Source organism: Miscanthus floridulus, chromosome 4 (genome assembly GCF_019320115.1).
Source record: "Miscanthus floridulus cultivar M001 chromosome 4, ASM1932011v1, whole genome shotgun sequence".
NCBI lineage: Eukaryota > Viridiplantae > Streptophyta > Magnoliopsida > Poales > Poaceae > Miscanthus > Miscanthus floridulus.
In genome coordinates, this window is record NC_089583.1 from 4,087,555 (window position 1) to 4,112,950 (window position 25,396).

Below are 25,396 nucleotides of genomic sequence, written 5' to 3' on the forward strand. Positions count from 1 at the left end.
TCTCCACGACCAGAGCAAGCACATCGACCTAAAGTTCCACTTCCTCAGGGACTGTGTCGATGGATGGCAGATTGTCATCGAGTTCGTCAAAACTGGTCGGTAACTCACGGACGTCCTCACCAAGCCGCTCGACTGTCTTCAGTTCACGGAGCTGAAAAAGATGATCAGCATGGTGGAGGTTCTAGGGTTAGCAGCAGGATTAGGAGAAGAATTATAAAGTAATCTGCTGCTCTGCTATCTCTGTACGCGCGGCAGGAGGGGTAGGCGCCGAAAGGGCTCCCCTGCCGCTGCACTGTAGCCATGGCAGGGGCAGGCGTTGAAAGACTCCCTACCGCACTGTAGCCACAGCAGGGGCAGGCGCTAAAGTTAGCCCTGCTGTCACATCTAGTCACTGTATCAGCATGGCAGCCTGATATTTCTGTGTACTAGGATTAGATGGGTAGAGTTGTATATATAGCTTCGCACTGCAACTCGGTAAAAAGAAAGAGTTCAGTTTTGCCATCTCCTCTGCAGAGCTTCGGCCAACCCTGGTGCTTTTGCTGTGTGTGTGCGCACTCTATTCTTCCTCCCTCTTCTACCTCCAGTCATAGTGTGTGTGCGAGAACGCCGGTGACCGATCGGCTCACCCGTGCGGGAGATCCAGGCCCAACATGGTGCAGGATGTTCCTTGGAGATCTGCATATGGTAACCTATCTTTAGATATGTCAGAACTCAAAATGTTCAGCTCCGGGTATGCAAGATATGGACAACCTTTTCTTTTCCAAATGCAAGCCGGTAATGTAACTGCAGGGATGAAAGATAGACCTTTGACCCGGAAAAGCCTGCTCCCAGTGCATACAAAATTAGTCCTTACTATTTGCATCCTACTACCTCTTTGCAAGGAATATTAAACGATTCAATAAAATATTTTTCTTCCCTGGTTCCATGCTAAGTAGAAGAGAAAAAAATTACCACAATCATACACAGTATTAAAAATACCATATGCCATACTTTCATGCATGGGTCAATATCATTCTAATAATGTGATTGCAAACTCAAGTTACCAAGCACAAAGCAAGTACAACCCTGATTCAGTTACCATCTTTAAGATGAGCCCAAGACAGCTTCAAACTAAGTAGCAAGCTCCTGACTTTAGAAATAAATGTTACTACTAATTAGTACCAATACCAGCTATCTAGAATGCATTTAGGCCTGCAGAACAAGGCCAGCACAGCAGCAAAATCATGTAGATATCCCACCAAAAAACATGTTTCTGTTCTACTCCCTCCATTCCAAATTATAAGTCGCTTTAATTTTTTTGGTTCATCTATTTTACTATGTATCTAGACATATTATTATATCTAGATGCATAGCAAAATGGATGTATAAAAAAGTCAAAGCGACTTATAATTTGGAACAGAGGGAGTAGTAATTTCCTTCTTGATTTAGAAGGCCTTGTACTTGTAATTTGACTATTTGAGCTTCTTATGCACTCGACATGCTACAGACAGCAACATCCTCCAAGCCCCTCATCTCTAGAGACCGCAACACCAGCTCCTGGTTCATCATCTGTAGAGACCACAACAGTACCTCCTGCTCCCTCATCTGTGGAGACTGTTCCTGGTGCTGCATAAGAAACACAAATACAAACATGAGGAATCGAAGGTAACAATGAGCATTGGGTCTACACAAATCACACAAGAGCCATGAAGTTGCTTTATGGCCAACAAAACAGAGCTGATTTATTATCCAGTTAATGGTCACAGATCCCACATCATCATTAAGATGAACTCAAACTAGTCCAGATATAGCAACACATCCCATTTATATTTCTACGATGTTATCACATCAAGTGACATTATCATACAAGAGATGATTGAGGAACATATATATCATTTAAAGATGGGCATGAGGCTAATAACTGGACTGTAGAAGCTTATGTCGGTAAAACCTTTTATGTAGGTAATATATAGGTAGCAGTAGGAGTAATCTGGTTTTTACATGAGGTTAAGATGTCACACTTTGAAAGACTCAATGTTCTTCTACCCGCAAAAGAAAAGAAGAAAAGAGAACACCATGTTGTTGGGCCCATATGCAATCGACCATATTTCCATGCTGAACTAATACTTGCTGTGCAAATGGGCAAACTAAAAAGCAATCAAATATGTACCTGGAGTGCAGAAGGTCACGTAGGGAACGATGTAAACCGAGCCTAAGAAGGGGCCGTTTGTTTCCGCGATGCCGTATCGCGCGTTCGCGTTCGAGCGAACGCGGCTCCGAGGCCACGTTTTGGGAATCATTGAGCCGCGTTCATTTTCTGCTGCGAAACGCACAAGTGCCGCAGACCGTTTGGCGGGATTTTCTGCGCATCTCGGTCGCCAACGCGCTTATGAGCGGAAACAAACAGGCCCGAAGTCCCCTACCTTCTTGCTCCTCCCTGAATTCAGATCGATAGTGAAATACCCAACACGTGTCCTTAAGAAAACGACACCAGCTCCTGTATCTGCAAAGGCAGCCACCCAAGGTTTGTCTTCTAAGGCTTCAGGTGGGAGTACTGGATCACGCGGGGCATCATCTGGGAGTAGACCATGAAGCTAAATGACTCTACTTTCTGCCAATCTCCCCTTGCTCCCTTAGCAGGCATAGTGTTGAATTTCTTGTACGTCATGGCAACTCCTAGCCTGCCATCCTCTGTAGCAATTAGCAGACCTTCCATGCCGTGTTCGAGTCCAGATTGTAGGTGAATCGTACACATTTCATGTCAGCAAGTCGTACTTGGTGATTATTTCTCCTACATGGCTGCTTCCTCTCCTGAAGTAGAGGGCATTCCCAACGAGGACACTCCCCATCATACAATAGACAAAGCCTGCCCCAGAATCAAAGATGCGATCACTCCAGCTATTAGCCTGGGATGAGTAGAAACAGGAGAACGCCCGCCCTCCAGATATTCCGACGACGATGACCTTGAAGTGGCAGTCGAGATGGCTGCAGCCGTCGCCCACAGCGCAGACCACGGCCGCGTCCAAGTTAGATATGTACGGGCCTGGACCTGGAGTCGACAGCAGCACGGGCAGTTCCCACTCCTTGTTCATGATGGGATTCCACACGAAGAGGTAGAGATCGTCCAACTCCCAGTCCCGGGTGGAATGGAGGAGGATGTGGCCATGGCTTGCGTGGATGGCATGCACGTCGCGGCGGTCAGCATGGGGAGGTTGAGCATGTAGCCCAGCAGTGGTGTCGAGCGGTGGAACTCAGTGTACCTACGGCGGAAGATGGCGAGGTGACGACGCGGTGCCATTGCCTGCTGACGAGGGCGGCGCGGGATCCTCTGGTGGGAGTCGGAGGAGGCACTGTTCGACGAGCTCATCCATCAGAACCGAAGGATCCGGAGACGACGGCGCCGCCGCCATGGGGAATGGAAGCGTTGCGATTACAGGAGTGGAGTAGCGGTCTGATGGTGATGGGGGCTGGCTCCACGCCTCAAACGCATAGCAATATGGGCCCTGGATGAGGTGGGCTCAATAGCAAAAATGCAAAATGAGCCCAGACGTCAGGATCTGCGTGAGTTAAAAACTTAAAATGGCTCCACGGTCAGATCAATACAAAATGGGCCTACCTATATTAGTTTAGTTAGTTTCTGCTCCGTCTCGTCGAATTCCCGGTTATTGGAAAACGTCCTTGCACCTTCAACTTTTCTCCACGTTCCATTCTCCTTTATTATTTAAAGAAAAGTTTCTCTGCTCAAAAAAAAATTAAAGAAAAGTTTCATTCTCCTCTCTAAACTAATAAAGTCATTTTTTTCATATAATATTTTGTTGAAAACTATTTGGATGTCATTTTAAATAAATAAATATTTCCAAATATTTGGATTTCGAATTTGAGAAAACATTTTGTAAAATTTTCTTCACAAAAATGGCTTGTATAGTTTTTTTGCGAAACGAAACCCTTTTAAAAGATTTGTTTATTTAAAACCTAGAGCAAGTGGTGCTCAAATATATCTTCAATTTTGGTCCTTTTCATCAACAATCTAAATAAAAAACTTACAAAACATTTAAGTTATTTATTTATAAAATGATCGTTGCCTCTATCAAAAGTAAACCCACTGAACAAAATCCTTAATCCTATATTAAACCACTTCTCTTTCCCTGTTAAATTTCCAATTAATGCGTGCCGTCGACCACTATCTACACAAATCACAATCCACGTCAGTCCATCACTATTAAATAATATAAAACCGATAGTGATATGTAGACAATCACTACCGGTTCATAAGCAAAAAGCTTATCACTACCGGTTGGTAATACGTCCTAGTAGTATTACCAGCCAGAGGTGAGAGTTTCCTTTTTTTAGTGCGATTAACTCTGCCTTCCCTTCAGGTCTACATCCTTACCCTTATCTCTCTCCCCTTTCTTACTCTCCCTTCTCATATCTCCTCTCTCCCCTCCTAGATCTTGTTCAAACTCTCCTCCCTCCAAGCCTTCCCATTGCTCTCCTCCTCTCCTTGGCTCTGGTGCGAGCATGAGCCAACAGCACCGACGTAGGCCTAGCCCTAGCAGTCGCTACTCCCTCCAAGTAGCGGTGGCACCGACAGGGCATGGGCAGCAAACCCAGCACCAATGTGGCGGAAGGGGTTGGGTGTTTTTCTGTCTTTTGTGTTTATCTTTTCTTTTTGCTTTGTGAAAATAGGCATCACTAGTGGGTAAGCAAATGGTAGTGTAGCAAAACACTAAGGCTAACACTACCGGTTCAAAATCTAGTAGTGAAAGCGGGGTTAGAACCGACAGTCATTAGTCATTACAAGTTGTGGGGTAGTGTACCCTTCTTTTCGTACTGTCACCTGAAGCCACGATTAGAACTCACCGTTTCACATCCCCAAAGTCGCGCGAGTCAAGCATGGATGCCCTCGCACGCTCCACGTGGAACCATTCCAGCAAGAAGGTTTTGGGAGCTGGCCACACCAACCTCGTTCGAGCTTGGAGCCAGCCAAACCAACCTTGTTCTCACCACCATCCTCTAACCACCTCCTCTCCTTTTTATTTCTCTTGCTTCTCTTTCTTGTGATCCCTCTCGCACACCACCAGGCCGGCCACACAGGCCATGCACATGAACACACTTGTTAGCATTCCCCACATGATGATAGTGAAAGACTCCATGCGGAGTCACACACCTGAGACTGAGTCTCACCCTTCTCTGTCTCTCTCTCTCCCTCTCTCTCTCCTCTCTCTCTCCCCCCCCCCCCCCCCCCCCCCCCCTCATATATCTTGGCATGGACCCCTCGATCGAGAGTGATGTCTAGAGCGGTGCACTCACCATCGTTCGGGATCAGAAGCTCTTCTCTACGCTACCCTAGACATCGACCAACCGAAGGACATATGCCATGCCATCCATCTCATGTCTCATCCCGCAGCCCTAGCAGTATCGACAGTACTTAAACCTTAGCCCCGCTTCTGAGGGCCAAGATCTGCGTGAGGAAGGCCTAGATCCAGACTCTGCCACGACACGGATGCAAAAAAACATAAACCACTATCGTGGCTCAGGTGACAAGTTTGCTCTATGACTAAGGTGGGTGCTGAGGTGTCTTCACATCACATGTGTCTGTGTGTCATATATATCTTTGGATTTGGACAAAACCAAAACTTGCGATAGAATTGAATTTTCAATGGATATATACGATGGACAGATCAAACTTGTGGACCAAGTTATTCAGCATTAAAAATTTAAAAACTTGACGCAGCAAGCTAGTTAGACCCGAGACATTTTTAATGGGCCCGGTAAAACGCTTGACAACCAGTCACGCATTGACGTAGTAGGGTTCGTCATGAAACTCGTGCGGAGTCATGAAAGAAAATGCAGTGCAGTCGCTAGCAACCAATGTCAATTGACGATATTCGAGAACCCTATATATAGTGTATCTGCTGTCCGCACCATATAGAGAACTTTACTACATACGTCGACGGTCAACATGGAGTTGTGTCATTGCTGACGTCAAGGAACTGCGACCGAAGAAGAGCAGGGCAGGGGCCTGGCCCACTGGATTGATTATGATGCACTTGCGGTCGTTGTGTTCCTTGACCCAGTCGTCTCGTCTGAACCATTTTGTATCAAAATTCAAAAAGAAAAAAATAGTATGACTACCTCGTGCCTGCGCGTGCAGAGTCAACTCAGTCCGCACGTTTTCTTCTCTTCCTCCTTTGCATCTCCACCGCACGTTTTATAGGGTAAAATTTGTGTGGGCGGTGGGTCCAGCGTGCCGCGCATGCGGCCCCCTCGCCGATCGATGCCGCGTGGATAGAAACTCCATTGGACGGCAGCTGTACACAGTGACAGAGGACATATTAAACTTGAGGTGTGGTGGATCAAAGCATGCCACGATTCCATGTGCCAACGGCCGTAGTTAGATGTGCTGGAGAGACGCTTTATGCCGTGTGCACTATTGACAAGGCCTACTGATGTCTTGTTTTGACAGTTTAGAGACCTTTTCTATAAGTAGGAAAATAGAAATTGAAACAAAAACAAGTAGTAAAAGGTATACGTGGTAGACATACCTTGCCATGATGGTCCTCCGCCCCTGGCTGTACACGACATCTCAACTGAAGCCAAATCAGCAGACGGCTCGGCTCCAAATCCGCTTGGCCTATCCTTCCCATCACAACGCTCCTCAGATTTCTCCGTCGCCTGTACCCGAGGTTCGCGCCACATGTACCCGCCGTATCCGGGGAAGAGCATCCTCTCCATCCGCCTCTACCTGCGCACGGCGTGCCCTATGCCAGCATTTCGCCAATGCCAGAGCTCCTTCCCCGGGCCCCCTCTTCTACTTGCGCCGATCTGTTGACCTAAGCCGTCGCCGGTGCCGGTGCTGGTGCTGTCGCCTGAGCCTCTACCTGGGCGCCCTCGCTGTCCACCGTGACTGCTCGATTTGGCGCAGGAGCCCTACTTCGGTGAGAAGAAAGCACTACTGGATTAAGGCGCTTTGCCGGGTGCCGAATGCACCCGGCAAAGCCTATTTTGCACTCGGCAAAGCCTTTGCCCGGTGCAGCACTCGGCAAAGAGCCTCCGGCAAAAAATTAGTCGGCAAAGATTTCTTTGCCGGGTGCTTTTTATCGGGCACTCGGCAAAGACTTTGCCGAGTGCAAACCCGGCACCCGGCAAAGAAAAGTGGTCGTTACGGCGCCGGCTCCGTCATCCCTTGCTTTGCCGGGTGCCATGTCAGAGGCACCCGGCAAAGATTTTTTTAATTTTTTTTTCAAATTTTCTTTGCCGGGTGCCGTGCCGGGAGGCACCCGGCAAACAATTTTTTATTTTTTTTTAATAATTTCTTTGCCGGGTGTCGCACCGCGGGGGCACCCGGCAAAGAGTTTTTTATTTTTTTCGTAATTTCTTTGCCGGGTGCCAGATCATAGGGCACCCGGCAAAGAATTTTTTTTTTGAAAAAACTTTGCCGGGTGCCCTGGCCCTGGCACTCGGCAAAGCTGGGAATTCCTTTCAGAGAATTCCCAGCTTTGCCGAGTGTCAGGGCCAGGGCACCCGGCAAAGCCTCAAAAATTAATTTTTTTTATTTTGTTTTTTGATTCTATAATCACAAACACAGCATATAAAAGATATATATCACATCTGAAGCATCACAAAGACAATATAGCATATATATATCACATCCATCTCATCACAAACTCAATACCACACATATATATCACATCGCGAATACAATACCTCACATACACGACATCACAAACATAATAGGTCCAATTACCATCGAAACAAGTCGATAGTGGATCACAGTGCATCACATGTCCATCAAGCGGTGAAAAAGAGATACAAACTAAAGGTGGGGAGGAAACTGAGTGCCTGGTGAAGGAAACTCGGCACCGCCTGCTTGCGCCTGAGATGGGTCATTCGAACCCGCCGACGGAGGCTGCATAAAGGACAAGATATTCAGGCGGTTAGAGTGGGTCATCTAATGAAAGCACTAGTCAAGCAATATGGATTCATACTCACTGGACTAGCTACAACTGGCGGCGGCGCTGGAGCGAACATCGGCATAGGTACACCGTTCACTTGCCCAAAGTTCTGCAGGAACATCGTAATCTCCGCTAGCTGCTTGGCCTGTCTCTCCCGCTCGGCCCGCTCGGCTTGTCTTTCCCGCTCGGCCACCTCGGTCCTCGCCGCCAGGTCCCGCAGCTCCTGAGCCATCCTTTCGTTATCGGCCTGCAACATTTCAATCGAATGTTTTAGTAATGTAAAGGTAACTAAGTTATGTAAAGATCAATGTACGAAGAGTTAAACTGGACTAACCTGGAGTGCGTCGACCCGCTGCTGTGAAGGGGACGGCCGTTGGCGTATGGCCGGGCCTCCGCTCGGGGTACTTGCTCGGATCTGGGAGAGGGAGGGAACAGAGCCGGACTCGAGGGTGCCATCGCCAAGCCAGTACCGCCCATGCTTCTTGCCCTGTCCAATCCTCATGACAGTCGTGCCATCAATGTCGTCGGTGCTCGGATCCCAGTCCGGCCCCTGGACCGACCTTGCGTCCGACGTGTAGGAGCTGATGCGGGTGTGGGCGCTCGGGTTGCTGTACGACTCGGGTGGGTCATCCGGGCTGAAGGTGACAGCGGAAGTCGCCTTTCCCTTGCGGGCCAGTCCATACGCCATGAACGTGGACAAAGGCTGGCCACCATGCGACGCCGACTGCGAGAAAGACAACAAGATGATTAGAAGTAACATGCAGAATGGAGCGTCAGAATACTAAAAATAAATTCACGTACCCAAGCTTGCTTGTACGCGCCGAGGCTGCGGCTGCCTTGGTGGTGTGTGGGGCCTGTCGCCTGCAAAGCCCGCTCCCGGTGGGCTTCGTGTTCCTGGATATAACCCTCTGTGAACCACCTGTCCACGATCATCTCCCAGCAGTCGGCAAAGGACTCGCACCACCATGGAATCATCTACATGTCATAAAGAATTTGAGATGTAAGACGACCAAATGAAAGCTACTTAATCTCAAAACGAATTAGTATTATTCTTCTTCATTTACCTCAATGTACTGTTCCCAGGTCAGAGGCATCTGTCTTGCCTGTGTCTTGCTGACTTTTTGACCAAGTCGCGTGGCGTAGTACTTGATGATGCAAGTGAGGCGCTCCTCGTAGTGCATGTCGCTGATGCGTTTCCTGACACTTTTCACCAAGTTCTTCTCCGCCCTCTCCTCCTGTCCCTCTTCACACCTGAAAAAAGTCTGCAGACAGACACAATGTATCAATTCATTATGTCAAAAAGTGCCAAATGAATGCGATGTATTGATCAAAGTTGTGCGAACGAGACTTACCCAGAACTCTCTCCTGACCCGCTCCTGCTTGTCTTCATAATCTGCGTCGGGGGCAGATTTGTAGTGGTCCCACGATTTGGCCGGCCCCATAGTCCCCTTGTGTGTGACAATGCCGGGGTAATAGTGCCTGCACAGAAGCCCCAAGATGTGGTTGGGGTTGCGTGAGTCACCAGGCGACACAACCTCCCAGTGCCTGCACAAGTCATTAACAAACATTATTAGTTTCTCTGACAATTTTCAACAGGTTATATGAAGTAGCTGTGATTAAATCTAAAGTTAGTTACCTGTCCCCCTGGGAGCGGATCACTGGGCGTAGGGGAGGAAGCGGACACACCTGTTCGGACAAGCATGTATCTGCTCATATGGCATCTTTAGTGCTTTAAGGAGCTTGTGTGCCTCGTACATGGTCTTCGGCAACACGTGGTTTTTTGGAAGTAGGGTGCCAACCACGGCCAACACCTTATCGAAGCCTTCTCGACTCCAGTTTAAATTGGACTTCAACCCCATCAAGCGACTTATGGCATCCAGCTGGGAGACCTCAGAATGAGCGTGAAGGGGTTTCTGTGCCGAGTCCATCATGTACTTGAACGCATCTACGGCTGCCTGCATCTCCGCCTCCTCACGTCCTTCAGCAAACTGTGCTTGGTGAACGTCATCTACCATGTCTGCTACCCCAGCATCAGCATCGAAAGCCTCGACGCGTTGTCTCACCACCTCCTCTCTCATACGATCGGCTTCACCATGGTGGACCCACCGGGTGTAGTTCGGTGTAAACCCATTCTTGTGCAGATGTGTACCCATGAGTTCCTTGTCTAGCATTCTCCTGTTACCACACTTGTTGCAGGGACACAAAGCCATTTTTGGGAATTTTGCGGCCTTGCCAAATGCACGATTCAAGAAACGATCGGTCTTCTGCATCCATTCATAGCTGGCATCACCCTGACTTGTCCAGCCCGTGTACATCCACTGACGGTCCTCCATCCTCTAGCATATATAACATCACCACAGGTGACCATCAATTGCATCTACGCGGTGTCCCTACTCTCTAATAGGTGAGGATAGGTCCTAATCCCACCCGCGGATGCGTAGATGAGGTTAGTTTCCATGCTCCGCTCCTTTCCGAGACGGAATTTCGGCAGCACCTCCCCGCCGTTCTCCTGATACACGTCCTGCAAGGGAGAGTGTGTATCCGGAGAACAACGGAGAGGTGTTGCCGAAACACCATCTCGAACCGGAGCGGAGCATGAAAACTAACCTCAACTACGCATTCGTGGGCTGTCCAAAAAGCGTGGACAATCCGAAATAGATACGGTCGCAGATATGCAAAGGTCCGCATATCTCCGACCGTATCTCTTTCGAACGGGAGACACCTAACTAGGTTACGCGACCAAAAACCACATACGGATAGAGGGGTTATACCTAGGGTGGCGGCGAGGTCCGGGTAGCGGGGCGGTGGAGAGTCGGTGCAGTGGCGAGTCGACGCGGTGCAGGAAGACCCGCAGCGCCGACGAAGACGATTGGGGTCGCCGAGTCCCTCCCACAGGTCCTCCTGCAAAAAAGGGCAAAAATGGTTAGTGTCGACTCAAAATTTCGGCAGCACCTCCCCTGCACAGGGAGGTTCCCAAAACCTGCAAAAAACATGACACGAAGGCCAACAACCACATATATACCAAACATGGCACAAAGGCCAACAACCACATATATACCAAACATGGACACGAAGGCCAACAACCACCAATATATCAAGAGGAGCCATGTACTTTAGTTCTCTTTCCATGCACATGAAAGTATTGAAGTAGTACAACAACAATTACTACTAACCCTACAACTACTACTAACACTACTACTAACAACTACTTAACTACTAACAATGCTAATAGTAAGAACTACTTAACTATTAACAACAACTACTACTAACCACTACTACTTACTAACTACTACTATTTACTAACCCTACAACTAACACTACTAACTACTACAACTAACACTACAACTAAAACTACTAACTACTACTACTAACACTACAACTAACTACTACTAACACTACTAACTACTACTACTACTACTAACACTATAAGGGTAGGGCTTACCTTGGCGGCAAGAACGGCAAGAGCGAGGGCCGGCGACGACGGCGGGGATGACCGCAGCAGCGCGAGGATCAACGGCCGGTCCGAACGGCGCGGGGATCGACGGGCGGTCGGGTCGGCACCTTCCTCTTCTTCCTCCTCCCCCTTCTCTTTCTTCCTCTTCTTCCTCCTCCCCTTCTCTTTTTTCCTCTTCCTCCTCCCCTTTTTTTTTCTTCTTCCTTCCTCCTCCCTTCTTCCACCTACCTCCTCTACTGCTGGCCGGCGGCGGGAGGAGCCCGGTGGCCAGACCACGGGCAGCCGGCCTCGTCGGGGACGGCCAGCGAGGTGGGGCCGCGTGGCCGCCGCGGCCGGCGAGGCTGGGGCGCCGGGCCAGGCAGGAGCGCCGGCCGAGCGCCGGCCGGGCCGAGCGCCGCCGGGGTCGTCGGGGCGGGGCCACGGCCGCGGGGCCGCCGGATCCGGGCTGGGGCGCCGGCCGGCCGCTGGGGCGAGCGCCGTCGGGCGTGGGCGCGGCTCGCGCGGGTGCTGGGCCGCCGGTGCCGGCGCCGCGTGGTCGCCGGGACTGGGCGGCAGAGCAGCGAGGCGCGGGCGCGGCTGACCGGCGAGGCGTGGGCGCGGCGAGGCGCGGGCGCGGCGGAGCGCGAGAGCGGCGGCGGCGGCTGCGGACAGCAGGCGCGGGGTCGGTCTGCTGGGGGTTGGGACGGGCCGGCCTTTTTAGTCATGCGCCTTTGCCGGGTGCCAGGTGACGACGGCACCCGGCAAAGAATTTTTTTAATTTTTTTTTAAAATTTCTTTGCCGGGTGCCACGCCGTTAGGCACCCGGCAAAGAATTTTTTTAATTTTTTTTTAAATTTCTTTGCCGGGTGCCCCATGACCTGGCACCCGGCAAAGGATTCTTTGCCGGGTGCCCTGGGTGGCACCCGGCAAATTATTATTTTTTTTTTGTTTTTTTGACCCCATTTTTTTGTGGGGACTTGCTACAGTAAATATATCCCTATTTCAAAATTTGAGACAATTATGAGTTCTTTAACAATATTTCCTTAATTTTTTCCGTTGCATTGAATTTTTCCGACTATTCCAAATTTGAACTGCAGGTACATGAAATAATGGAATTTCATCATTCAAAAAATAGTATTCATGATATTTAGGCTATGTTGAGGCCGTATGCAGGAAGTGGCATGAAATGTCGCGCATCATGTTGTGGAGATGTCTGGGTTTTAGGCAGCCGACGTCGCAACTTACTCGAAACTTTCTCAATTTTTAACTAGGGCCTCCACATGTGATAACAAGACTCATCGACAAGTTTCGTGATTTTCGGACATCGTTTGGATTTTATATAATTTAAATAAACTTCCCCCGCGAGTACATCGTCATGTTACGACAACATGATGCGCGACATTTCATGCCACTTCCTGCATACGGCCTCAACATAGCCTAAATATCATGAATACTATTTTTTGAATGATGAAATTCCATTATTTCATGTACCTGCAGTTCAAATTTGGAATAGTCAGAAAAATTCAATGCAACGGAAAAAATTAAGGAAATATTGTTAAAGAACTCATAATTGTCCCAAATTTTGAAACAGGGATATATTTACTGTAGCAAGTCCCCACAAAAAAAATGGGGTCAAAAAAACAAAAAAATAATAATAATTTGCCGGGTGCCACCCAGGGCACCCGGCAAAGAATCCTTTGCCGGGTGCCAGGTCATGGGGCACCCGGCAAAGAAATTTAAAAAAAAATTAAAAAAATTCTTTGCCGGGTGCCTAACGGCGTGGCACCCGGCAAAGGCTGACGGCCGCTGGCCGCCGTCAAGCCGGCCACCTTTGCCGGCGGCCATATTTTGCCGAGTGGCCGGCACCCGGCAAAGACTAATTTTTGCCGACGGCTGGAATTTGCCGAGTGCCCGGCTCCCGGCAAATGTTGATTTGCCGGAGGCCTTTCTTTGCCGGGTGTCTCCAGGCCTGGCACCCGGCAAAGAATTCCTTTGCCGGGTGCCCGATAAAAAGCACCCGGCAAATATTTTTGCTCCCGGCAAATCAGCCGTTTCCTGTAGTGAAGGGGCCGAGCCGACTTGCAGCAGGAGCCACGGACAAGAGAGCCATCCGTGCGGGAGGTGGCTAGTAGTGTGGAGGAGCAACCTCTCCTCGAGCGGTCCGGCACCACGCGTCATTCATCCAAGCTATGGGCGCACGCAAGGGAGTTTAGACCCAGGGTCCATCTAATTTTCTTCCGTTTTATAGTGTGTGCATGCTGAAGCACCGTGCGCATGCAGAAACAAGCATTTGCGCAATAAGATTGGTGATCTTATATAGAGACCAATAAACTTTTTTCTTTAGCAGAAATATAAAACAAGGATTCGAACATGCTCTGTAGTATATGCTACATATAGTTGTTTGAACTTGGATGGTCTCTCAGGTTGACAAGCCTCAACTGCCCTTGTCCAACGGTTCTTCACCCCTAATCATATGCTCGATCCCACACCAAACCATTTTTATAAGATAATCCCTATTTATTTACAGAAGCAGTAAAAAATGTCACAACCTCCAAAAATACCTATGGTTTTCAAAGGCGGCCAGTCCATTTACAAAGACAACCTAGAAACCAATCATCTCTGTAAATGAATTTTTATAGCAAGGTCTCTTAAGAACACCACCTATAAAAATTACCACTACAAACGCAGGCCTCTGAACGGTGTCACCTCTGGTAATTAATTTTTAGAAAATGGCCTTTTAAGAGTTCCATCTTTGAAAATGGCTATTAACAGGGGCTGACCTCTTAGGTCTGTCGCCTCTCTAAATCGATTAATAGAAGTGGACGTCTAAAGATGCCTGCCTCTATAAATAGCTGTCCCCAAAAAGTTTGATAACTTTTGTATATGAAGGCGAACTCTATATCAAAATTGTACAACTCAATGAGATCTACATTATTTTTTTAGCATTTATATTAGAATCCCATAAGGCTACGGATATCCATATTAATGTTTCAGCGGATATAGGTATTGTTGACGCTAGAATATGCCATTACTCGTGCACATCTGCATGCACTCGCAAAGGGTTCCTTCCACAGCCTTTGCGAAGATCGACTTGGTCTGTTTTGATAGATTGGATCATCTGTCAGCCCACCAAACGCTCATCCGAGAGGGACCTGCCAGGGCAAGTGCATGTTGGTGTGCCCTAGGCTTGATATACCAGCTAGGGCACCTTCTCATACCGTGGAGACGAGAGAAGATCACACAAGAGGTTTTCAACGTAAGATTTAAGGGATAAAAAAGCATAAATAAAAGGTAAAAAGATAAAAGATAGTCTCATTTTATGCAATTGTACACGCTCAATCAGTTGTACACTATCGGAATCCTCAAATTTGCTGAGTGTTTTTGGGTTTGCCAATTGTATTCCCTCGGGCACTCGGCGAACAAGTTCTTTGCCGAGTGCCGCGACAAAAACACTCGGCAAATAGGGCGTTTTGCCGAATGTAAAAAAAACACTCGGCAAAGAGGTGTTTGTCGAGTGTTAAAAAAAAACACTCGGCAAAGATATAAAATCTTTTTTCTAGAAAAGAAAAAGAAGAAAAAAAATAAATTTTTTTGCCGAGTGCTCAGATCTAGAACACTCGGCAAAAAAAAGAGAATAAAAAAATGAAAAAAAAAAGCTTTGCCGAGTGTCCGATCTGGAACACTCGGCAAACAAAAAAAATTCCTTACTTAACCGCGTCCCCAGCACCCCCACACCTCCCATCCCCACCCCTTCTCTCTCCTCCCTTCCCCAGCGCCCCTCTCCGCGCCGACGGCGCCGCCTCCCTCCCCTACCTTCTTCCTCGGCGCGGCCCCTCCCCTCCCGCTTCCTGGTGCCGCCTCCCCACCGGTGAGATCCGGCCGGCCCCTCCCCTCCTTCCCCTTCTTCTTCCGCGCCGGCGGCCGGCCCCTCCCCTCCCTCCCCTTCTTCTTCCCTGCCGGATCCGGCCCCCCTCCCTCCCCTTCTTCTTCCCCGCCGGATCCAGCCCCTCCCCTCCCCTCCTCCCTTCTTCCACGCCATGGATCCGGGCCCTCTCTTCTTCCCTGGTTCCCCCCTCCCCTACCTTCTTCCCCGGCGCGGCCTCCCCACAGGCGAGATCCGGCGGCCTGTGCCGCCCCCTCCCTCCCTCCCTCCCCCAACGGCGAGATCCAAGGAGGGGGCCCGGCGGCCCCTCCTTCCCCAGCGGCACCCCCTCGCTGGATCCGACGCCCTCTCCCCGGATCCGGCGCCCCCTCCTTTCCCGGCGGCGTGGCAGCGCGGATCTGGGCTCTGGTGGTGGCGGGCGGTGGGCGGCGTGCGGCGTGGCGGCGGGTTTCGTGGTGCTGGCGGGGTGGTGGTGGTGGTGGTGCGTGGGTGTGCTGGCGGTAGCGTGGTGGCGGATCTGGGCGCTGGAGGAGGAGGCGACCGTGGTGGGCAGCGGCCGATGGCAGCCGTGGTGGGCGACGGCCGGTGGTGGCAATTGTTTTTTTTATTTTTTGCCGAAAATGTTTGCCTAGTGTTTTTTGGGCACTCGGCAACGTCTTTGCCAAGTGCACGACAAAAAACACTCGGCAAACTAGCATTTGCCATAAAAGGGTTTGCCGAGTGTAACACTCGGCAAACCATTTGCCGAGTGTAACACTCGGCAAACCATTTGCCGAGTGTAACACTCGGCAAACCATTTGCCGAGTGTTTTTGGGGCTTCGCCGAGTGCCCCTTTATATTTATTGGGCGGGGTGGACTTATATCACCTAATATAAAAGGGTTGAAGCCCTTACAAAATCCATATCAAAATGTAACTCCAACTCAATTTTAGGCTGCCATTTTGGAAAATTGGCTTGGCCGGTTTACATACGTGTGGAACTTTCCAAAACCATAATTCTCTCGTCTAGGCTCTAACTTAGGCATTTTACATGTGCCTTTTGATCTCCTTGACGAGGAGAGCACAATGGTCAAGTCCAATTTGCAGTTTACACAGAAATTACAGACACCACCCTAGCGTCAACCTTTTGTCATTAATTTATAGCTACGTCGCTGCCAGTGCTGAGGTCAACATCCATGACCCAAGGAAACCCACGGCACAGAAAGAAAAAAAAAACTTGGCCCTCGCTCCTTGAGCAAGTCCATGACGGCGACCAACTTCAGAGCACAGCAACGTACCTTGATGAGTACTTGACTGACCAAGTCGTGTGTCCATGTCAACAAGATTGGTGGCCTTATTATAAATTAAAGCAAGGAACGTTAATTGTATTGTATTGAAGTGCGGCGTAGTATAGCAAAAATAGGATGGCCTGTTGTCAGGTTAACTGCAAGCTTAGATTGCGCCCTGCTGTCCAATGGTTCTTCACCATCCTGGTGATAACCATATGCTCCCATGCCAAACCATGCACATGTTCCAGCAGCTCCAACCATGTCCGGAACACTAGCTACACCTGGAACACTAGTTTCCAGCAAATGAATCAGGGCCTCTTATTCCTCCTCGACAACGAGTCTCTCATCTTGCAGCAAGGCAGCCTCGGCTACTACATGCAGGAGAACACTCATCCTGGGTTCAACTTGACCGATTCCGGCTGGTTCCTCATCCCTAAATGGTTTGATCCATGGAAGATGAGCCATGGTGATGATCAGAGGGTCGACTTGAATGAGACCATATCCTTCAGCATCGTCTTCACCCTGAGCGCAGTAAGCACCATCGACCCGTTTTTGTTTGACATCCTTCCCACACTTGAACCACCTGATGACAGAGGGACTGCTCATCCACCCCCTACCAGGGGGAATTTTTTCCAGAATTTAACCGATACATTGAACATCACATCTCAATCTGGAAAAGGTATCCGGGTTACAGCCACCTTTAGCTCTAGTATATCGACATATAGCATGCGCATCAATTACGATCGTAGTGCGCGCAACCTCTCTGTCTACCTAGTGCGTGATGCAGATGTATTGACAACAGCCGCCACCACACAGCTCAATGACACAGACACCCTGACTCCAGATGCCTTACTCTTCGCCATTACATCCTCGATGGAGCAGCTCTTGGAACTCCACAACTGGAACTTCACCATCAAGGTCCAGGTGACTGAACAGTCAAGAGGGCCAAATATTGCCACCATAGTGTCTTCGGTCTTCGGATCAGCAGCTGCCACGGCCACCATTGCTGCTGCTGTCTACTTCTACTTGAACTCCAAGTACAGGAGGTGGAAGAAAGACCTTGACAAGCTCACCAAGACCATGCAGAGCCTCCCCGGTGTGCCTATGCAGGTCGACTTCGCTGACATCAAGAAGGCCACCAACAGCTTCCACGAGACCATGAGGCTGGGGCAAGGTGGATTCGGTGCTGTTTACAGATGCAGGCTTCCTGCACCAAACAATGGAAAGCTCATGGATGTTGCCATCAAGAAGTTCACTCGGGCTGATAATCGGGGCTATGAAGACTTCCTTGCCGAGGTCAGCATCATCAACCGCCTGCGTCACAAAAATATCGTTCCGCTCATCGGTAAGCTTGCTTTCATTGTGCTATATATCCTTCTATGTGATAAACTGATAATATGTTCTACTTTTCTTGTCATGACTGAAAAAAGATGCTATTTTTGTTCCAAATTATAAGTCGTATGCCTTTTCTAGGTATACAACTTCTGTTATGTAGATAGACATAGTGTATATATATTTAGATGAATAAAAAAATCTATGTGCCTAGAAAAATCAAATGATTTATAATTTAGAACAGAGGGAGTAGCTATTAAACCAGATCCAAATTTCCAAAAGAAAAAGAAAAGCATCTAATGTTTTTTTTCTTCTTATTTGCAAATAATTAGGATGGTCTTACAACAGAGGAGAGCACATTCTTATCTCTGAGTACATGCCCAATGGTAGCCTAGACCAACATCTCTTCCGTAGGAGCAGCGATGGGCAGCAAGCACCTTGTATTAGCCAGTGGGCCACTCGCTACAACCTCGTCAAGGACATTGCCAGCGGGCTACAGTACGTTCACCATGAATATGAGCCTATGGTGCTCCACCGTGACATCAAGGCGAGCAACATCATGATCGATTTTACCTTCCAAGGACGCCTTGGGGACTTTGGGCTCGCCTGCGTATTGGCCGATGGCAAGGACTCCTACACCGACCACGGCGCCCCTGGAACCCTTGGCTTCAGAGCGCCTGAGTATGTGTACAGCGGTAGGGCCAGCAGGAAGACGGACATCTTTGCCTTTGGAGTGCTCGTACTTGAGATTGTTACAGGAAAGAGGGCAGTTGGCAGAGATGTGCAGTTTGGACATATTATAGACTGGGTATGGAAATTTCATGCAGAGGGCAACCTACTTGCCGCTGTTGATGCTGTGCTCACCACCACCGCTGAATTCGATGCCGATGAGGCCATACGACTACTCCAGCTTGGCATGGCGTGCAGCAGCTCAAACCCATCCGACCGGCCAAGCATGGTGGATGCGGTGCAGATCATCAGCAAGTCAGTGCCGCCACCGGACATCCCTCTTTTGAAGCCACCGCTCGTGTGGCCACCAGGAGGGTGGGAGTCATCGTCATCGACCTCTGATTCTAGCATGTTGACTAGTAACTTCAACACAACCTCGACATTCATGGTTGAGATGACGGCGAGCAGCAGGGAACACATCTCTTCTGAACAAGAACGCGGCAGATTCACCAGTTATCCCAGAAGGAAGAAGATCTTCGCAGGTGGCGGTCTCCGTTTATCACTCTGAACATGACTTGATCCGCAGCTGAGCTCTACTGACGAAACAACACAATACATCTGCACGTGCTTTATCGTGCTGTACTGTGTGTGACTTTTTCTAGTAATATATGTATTCTTTGTTGCTACCACAGTTGGTTCGTTTACTAGCTAGTAATAGTATGCACTCTTAGATAATAGTACAGTCATGGTATGAAAGATTAATAATCTGTTTAGTTAGTGAGAACACCGAATAGGTTGGTACCATACCACTGACAAGAAATATATCAGATCACCTGGATGATCATCGAGCCGACCACAGGCTCTCCTCTCCTCGGTGCCATGTAGGTGTTAGAATCGTTGGTGTACCTTTGTGTAACCATAGATCGGAGTATACCTCTTTAGGGTTCTTCTATTTCGGCCTGGTTGTACTGCAACCTCGCGGACGCCGGTGTCGAGGCAGCTCCGGCTCAGTGGCGAAGTCCAGTGGTGATCTCGTGGCCTGCATAGGCGAGGCAGAGGTCACGGCGGTACGGTGGGGCATCCCGTCGCTGGCAGCACTACTTTAGATCGGTTTAGGTTTTCTCTGTAGGTGGGTACGGCGGCTCCGTTAAACCTCGTAACCCGAGCCCTGATCCCCACCTTACCTTTTATATGTGCTGTGCGACAGGGCCCACCAACCTTATTAGGGTTGGGCTCCCCCGATCAGGGAGCAAAGACAAGGGCCCAATAGGCCGTTGTGCCTATTGGTGAAGATCAACTAACATTCTCCCCCTTATCTCACTATCATCTTTCAATTTTATATCGTTTACTTTTGTTCACTCCATTATAGATTAGCGCATAGAGCATGTCTCATTGTCACGGTCCATTGCCGATAGATTTAACAGCTACAACACACTACTCTGTTCTAAAATAGATACTTATCTTTGGGCCTTCTTTTGTCCAGGAATTTTAGGCTTTCCCTTAAACCCATGCTAGCTACATGTTTCCTGAACACGTTGGGTGGTAAGCCTTTTGTAAGCGGATCCGCGAACATCTTTTTTGTACTTATATGCTCAAGACTTATGACTTGATCCCGGACTTTATCTTTCACAACATAATACTCTATGTCAATATGTTTGGTAGCACCACTTGACTTATGTTGTGAGCATACTGTACTGTCGAATTATCATCGCAGTATAACTTAAGTGGTCTATAGATGTCGTCAACCACCTTCAAACCGGGTATGAACTTCTTTAGCCAGTTCACCTGCCCCATTGCCTCATATCACGCTACAAACTGTCATACATTGTGGACGATGTAGTGACTGTTTGAATTTGAGCTTTTTCATGAAATAGCTCCCCTTTTCGAGAGTGAATACTATCCCGTCGTGGATTTTCTATCATCTCTCGCATAATCAGAATCTGAATTTCCCACTATGTGGAGTGAATCAGATCTTCTATATGTCATCATGAGGCCTTTCGTTCCTTGCAAATAATGCAAGACTTTCTTTACTAATTTCATTGTTCTGTTCCAGAATTGCTCTGGAATCTGCCAAGTAACCCGGTAACAAATGCCAAGTCAGGGCGCGTACATACTTGAGCATATTGTAAGCTTCCGACAGCTGAAGCATATGGAACCACTTTCATTTGATTGAGCTCATATTGGTTCCTGGGGCATTGAAATTCCCCATATCTGTCGCCCTTGACTATAGGAGCAGGTGAGGGACTATATTTGTGCATACTGAATTTCTTTAAGATTCTTTTTATGTATGTCTTTTGTGACAGTCCTAATACCCCTTTACTTTTATCTCGGTGAATCTCGATCTCTAGAACAAACAAAGGTTCACCAAGATCTTTCATATCAAATTTTGAGGACAAAACTTCTTTGTTTCTAGTAGTAGACCGACATCACTACTAGCAAGTAAGATATCATCCACATATAGGTCAAGGAAGATAAACTTCCCATTCTTAAACTTTGCATAGACACAATTGTCCTCTACATTATCTTTAAAACCCAAAATTCTTTATTGTCTGATCAAACTTCAAGTACCACTATCTTGAAGCTTGTTTTAATCCATAAATGGATTTCTTTAGGCGGCATCCCATTCGTTCTTTTCCTTCCATGACAAAACCTTTCGGTTGTGCCACATAAACATTTTCCTCCAAGTTTCCGTTGAGAAATGCCGTCTTTACATCCATCTGATGTAATTCTAAATCGTAATGTGCCACTAATGCCATTATGATTCTGAAGGAATCTTTACACGAGACTGGAGAAAAGGTCTCATTGTAATCAATCCCTTCTCTTTGCATAAATTCTTTTGCCACAAGTCGCGCTTTATATCTCTCTATATTCCCTTGAGAGTCAAGTTTTGTTTTGTAGACCTATTTACAGTCTACTGTTTTGGCTCCTTTAGGAATTACTTCCAAGTCTCAAACTTTATTGGTATTCATTGATTTCATTTCATTTTCCATGGCCTCAAGCCACTTTGATGAATGATCACTTCTCATGGCTTCTTCAAGTGAGGTGGGATCATCCTCCATTTGAAATTCATCAGTGTTGTACACTTCATAATCAGTAGGAACAACTGATTTTCTAACTCTTTGAGACCTTCTAGGGGCCTTCACATTTGGCACAACTTCTATTTGAGGCTGTTGTTTCTCTCCCTCATGTGTGACAATATGTTCTATAGGATCCTGAAGAACAGGCTCCTCATTGTCATTCACTGTTGCTACAGGTGGGATAACAACAGGTGCTAGCACCACAGTATCTAGCACTGTCGGTGCAGCTACAACAGGTAGTGAGAAAAATGGCTTATGAATCATTGGAGTGGGCGCTTACACCCGCTTCACTTTAAGGTCAATTTCTCGAGCTACCATGCTTCCCTTCATCAATTCGTCCTCTAGGAAGACAGCGTGTCTCGTTTCCACAAACTTTGTATGTCTCTCTAGATAGTAGAAAATGAAAACCTTTTGACTTTTCTGGGTAGCCAAATAAATGGCAACTTACTGTTTTGGGATCTAACTTCCCAATGTTTGGGTTCAATACTTTAGCCTCAGCAGGGCTCCCCCCCACACACGCAAGTGATTTAGTGAGGGTACTCTTTCTGTCCACAACTCATACGGTGTTTTGGGCACCGACTTTCTTGATACTCTATAGAGAATATGAATGGCGGTTTTAACGCCACCATTCATAGGCTCAACTGTAAGGTGGAATAACTTATCATACTGCGCACCATATCCATTCATTGTACGATTATGTCTTTCAGCTACTCCATTCTGCTGAGGTTCGCTCAGTATAGAATACTGGGCTACTTTGCCATTCTCATGTAAGAACCCTACATAAGGTCCAGGAACTTGACCATATGGGGTATGCCGACCGTAGTACTCCCCCACGGTCAGACCTGACTTTCTTTATCTTTAAATTGCGTTGGATTTCAACTTTTGCGTTAAATATCTACATTTATCTAATGCTTCTGTTCTTTTTTTGATTGGATAAATGTAGACATAACGGGAGTAATCATCTGTGAATGTTATGAACAAATCATTACCATCCACACTCTTTACAGGAAACTGACCATAGATGTCTGTGTGAATAATCTATAAAATTACTGCACTTCATTTGTCATCTTTCTTACTTTTCTTTATATACTTTTCTTTTATGCATTCTCTGCATTGTTTTAAATCTGAGAGCTCTAATGGAGGAAGAATATCATTCTTAACTTGTCTTTCTATTCTCTTCCTCGAAATATGGTCTAAACGACAGTGCCATAATTTCGACGACGCATCATGAGCTCTCTTATGCCACCATTTCCAGAGTGACTCTCTGTCACCAGCTGCTTTATCAGCTGTGTAGCATATGTCTTTGAAGAGCTAGTGAACTGACTCTTTATTCTATAGAGGTATTCGGTGACCGTGTCACACTCTAGGATTGAGCCCACAATTGTAGGCTCAATCGTGTTCTTTATCACAGCCAAACATTTCATATTGGCAGTGACCCACTTCCTATGCTTAAAGTCGTAGGACATCTTTTGGGATTCAAAATCCCTTTCTTTAGTTGCCTAATCGGCATTATTCTCTTTTGTCTTCCTCACCGGTGCCACCGACTCAGTGGAACACGGTGACATGACTACCTAGTTCACCTTAGACAAGATGAAAACCAGGACAAACATTTTCTTAACATAAAAATAACACCATTTGCATGCCTTGATTCCAACGTTGGTCAAAATCAAAACATACAACTGTTCGTATACACTAATTCTACATCACCGTTGGGCAGAAATAGATTTAATGTATAAAATCATTAAAATTCACAATTGTTCTTACACACTAATTCTACATCACCGTTGGGCAGAAATAGAATTAATACATAAATTATTAAAATTACGATATTGTTATTAACAACGTTGGTCAGAAAATAACAACATCATAATCATGTCAAAGTCTCTTTTTCTCCAATTAAATATCACGTTGGTTCAAAATAACTGAAGAATAAACAATTTCTTTAGCTGCGGAAAAACTCTCTTTTTCTCTAATTTTACCCACAGAGAAAAATTACTTTTTCTATTTACTTTAAGCCATTAATCAATTTCTAGGAAATCAACATTTACTGGAAAAAAGAAAAATGAGAATTGTCACTGTTCTTTCGGCCCGGCCAGCAAAACAGTCCGGCCCAGCTCCCTTGCGCGATGCCCGGCCACACCTAGGCCGCAACCTAGGCCTAGGCCAGCAAAGTCGCTCGGCCACGCGCGCCCGCCTGGGCTGCATCGCTGGCCCGGTCGCGCTCCGCTATCGGATCGCATCCGACAGTCGCCCGCAGGCTTCGCGGGGTCAAAAACCCCCTCGCCAGCGTCGGCTAGAAACCCTAGCCCCATTCGCTTCTGCCTGCTTCTCTCTCTTCGCTTTCTCTTTCGCCGCTCTCCTCTCCTCTCAGCGCAGCCACAGCGACCGAGCGGGTGAAAACGGTGGACGGGCAGAGCCATGGCGCCGTCGCCGGCCCCCTCGCCGGCGTGCACGCTCCCCAGCGGGTGAGCGTGCCGCCGTCGAGCGGCCTAGATGCGGCGCCCCTTTGGCCGTAGCCCGGCGAGCAGCGCCTCGGCTCGACCTTCTTCTCCCGCGCCGGCGAAAGGTCAACCCTGCGCACAGCAAGTAGGTCTCCTTTTCCGGAAAAACTCTCTTCCCCTTCCTCAGTCGCAAGTTAGGGTTAGGGTTCTTTTGAACCCTATTCATGTTTTCTTTTGGTTTGATTCGAGATCTGCGAGATTATCCCCTTCCCCTCTTCCCCTTCTTTTCTTTTGAATCTGTCTGCACTGCTTTAGATCGGTTTAGGTTTTCTCTGTAGGTGGGTACGGCGGCTCCGTTGAACCTCGTAACCCAAGCCCTGATCCCCACCTTACCTTTTATATGTGCTGTGCGACAGGGGTCCAACAACCGTATTAGGGTTGGGCTCCTCCGATCAGGAAGCAAAGACAACGGCCCAATAGGTCGTTGGGTCTATTGGTGGAGATCAACTAACAGTAGGTTGTAGCATGTTTGCCGTGATCAATGAGTCCAAGCCAATCATCTACATGAGACATCCATGAAAGCCTTGACTATAGCATTTCGTCGAGCACTTGATTGACTGGAAATTTGGAACTGAGTCTGGAGAGAAAAGGGCAAGAAAAAAATGCTCAGAGAAGTATTTTATGAAGGCAGATAGAGGCGGGCCGTGTGAAGTATGAGAGTTGAGAGCGAGACCTGGTAGAGGGATCGGAAGCTCATCCTGCCCCGCGAGAGCTGGCCTGTCAGACGGCCCGGAGCCAGGCCACCCTGGTCCGTTCACGGCGGAGGGGGCGTCGTCGTTGTCACCTCATCGGACAGCCATGCGGCGGGCGAGTGCGGGCCGCACCATCACGCGCCGGCGTTGTCACCTCATCGGATGTTTAGACACATGCATGGAGTATTAAATATAGACTAATTAAGAAACTAAATGCATAGATTGAGACTAATTTGTGAGATGAATTTTGTAAGCCTAATTGGTCCATGATTTGATAATGTGGTGTTACAGTAAACATATGCTAATGACGGATTAATTAAGCTTAATAAATTCATCTCGCGGGTTACTGCTGACTTATGTAATTTATTTTATTATTACTGTCCGAACACTCTCATATGACATCCGATGTAACACCCCTAAACTTTAGCACTGGATTTAAACACCTAAGTTTTAACGACGCGCGACCGGTGGGCCTCTGCCATCGGGTGCAGAGACGCAGGTGCTCGGCGAGCACTGCGACCTACGGGGCGAGTCATCGTGCTGTCTCCTACGTGGTGCACTGTGTGGGGCTTGCTGTCGCTGAGAGGAGCAACGCGTCGGGGTGAGCGC

General features: G+C 48.0%; 2 protein-coding genes and 1 long non-coding RNA gene across 3 annotated transcripts; 1 reads left to right on the forward strand and 2 right to left on the reverse strand.

Annotated features, from left to right (window-relative positions):
* Positions 1 to 8,516: 8,516 nt before the first annotated feature.
* LOC136550821 (uncharacterized) lies at positions 8,517 to 9,015 on the reverse strand. The gene is made up of 3 exons (XR_010782372.1): positions 8,999 to 9,015; positions 8,736 to 8,909; positions 8,517 to 8,658 (listed from the first exon to the last, which is right to left on the reverse strand). It is a non-coding gene; the product is annotated as an uncharacterized lncRNA (long non-coding RNA).
* Positions 9,016 to 11,621: 2,606 nt separating this feature from the next.
* LOC136547920 (uncharacterized) lies at positions 11,622 to 12,092 on the reverse strand. The gene has a single exon (XM_066539607.1). The coding sequence runs from the start codon at positions 12,090 to 12,092 to the stop codon at positions 11,622 to 11,624; it is 471 nt and encodes a 156-aa protein (XP_066395704.1).
* Positions 12,093 to 15,404: 3,312 nt separating this feature from the next.
* On the forward strand, positions 15,405 to 19,097 carry LOC136547921 (L-type lectin-domain containing receptor kinase IX.1-like). The gene is made up of 3 exons (XM_066539608.1): positions 15,405 to 15,847; positions 16,765 to 17,861; positions 18,181 to 19,097. The coding sequence occupies exons 1-3, from the start codon at positions 15,405 to 15,407 to the stop codon at positions 19,083 to 19,085; spliced, it is 2,445 nt and encodes an 814-aa protein (XP_066395705.1). The 3' UTR covers positions 19,086 to 19,097.
* Positions 19,098 to 25,396: the final 6,299 nt, after the last annotated feature.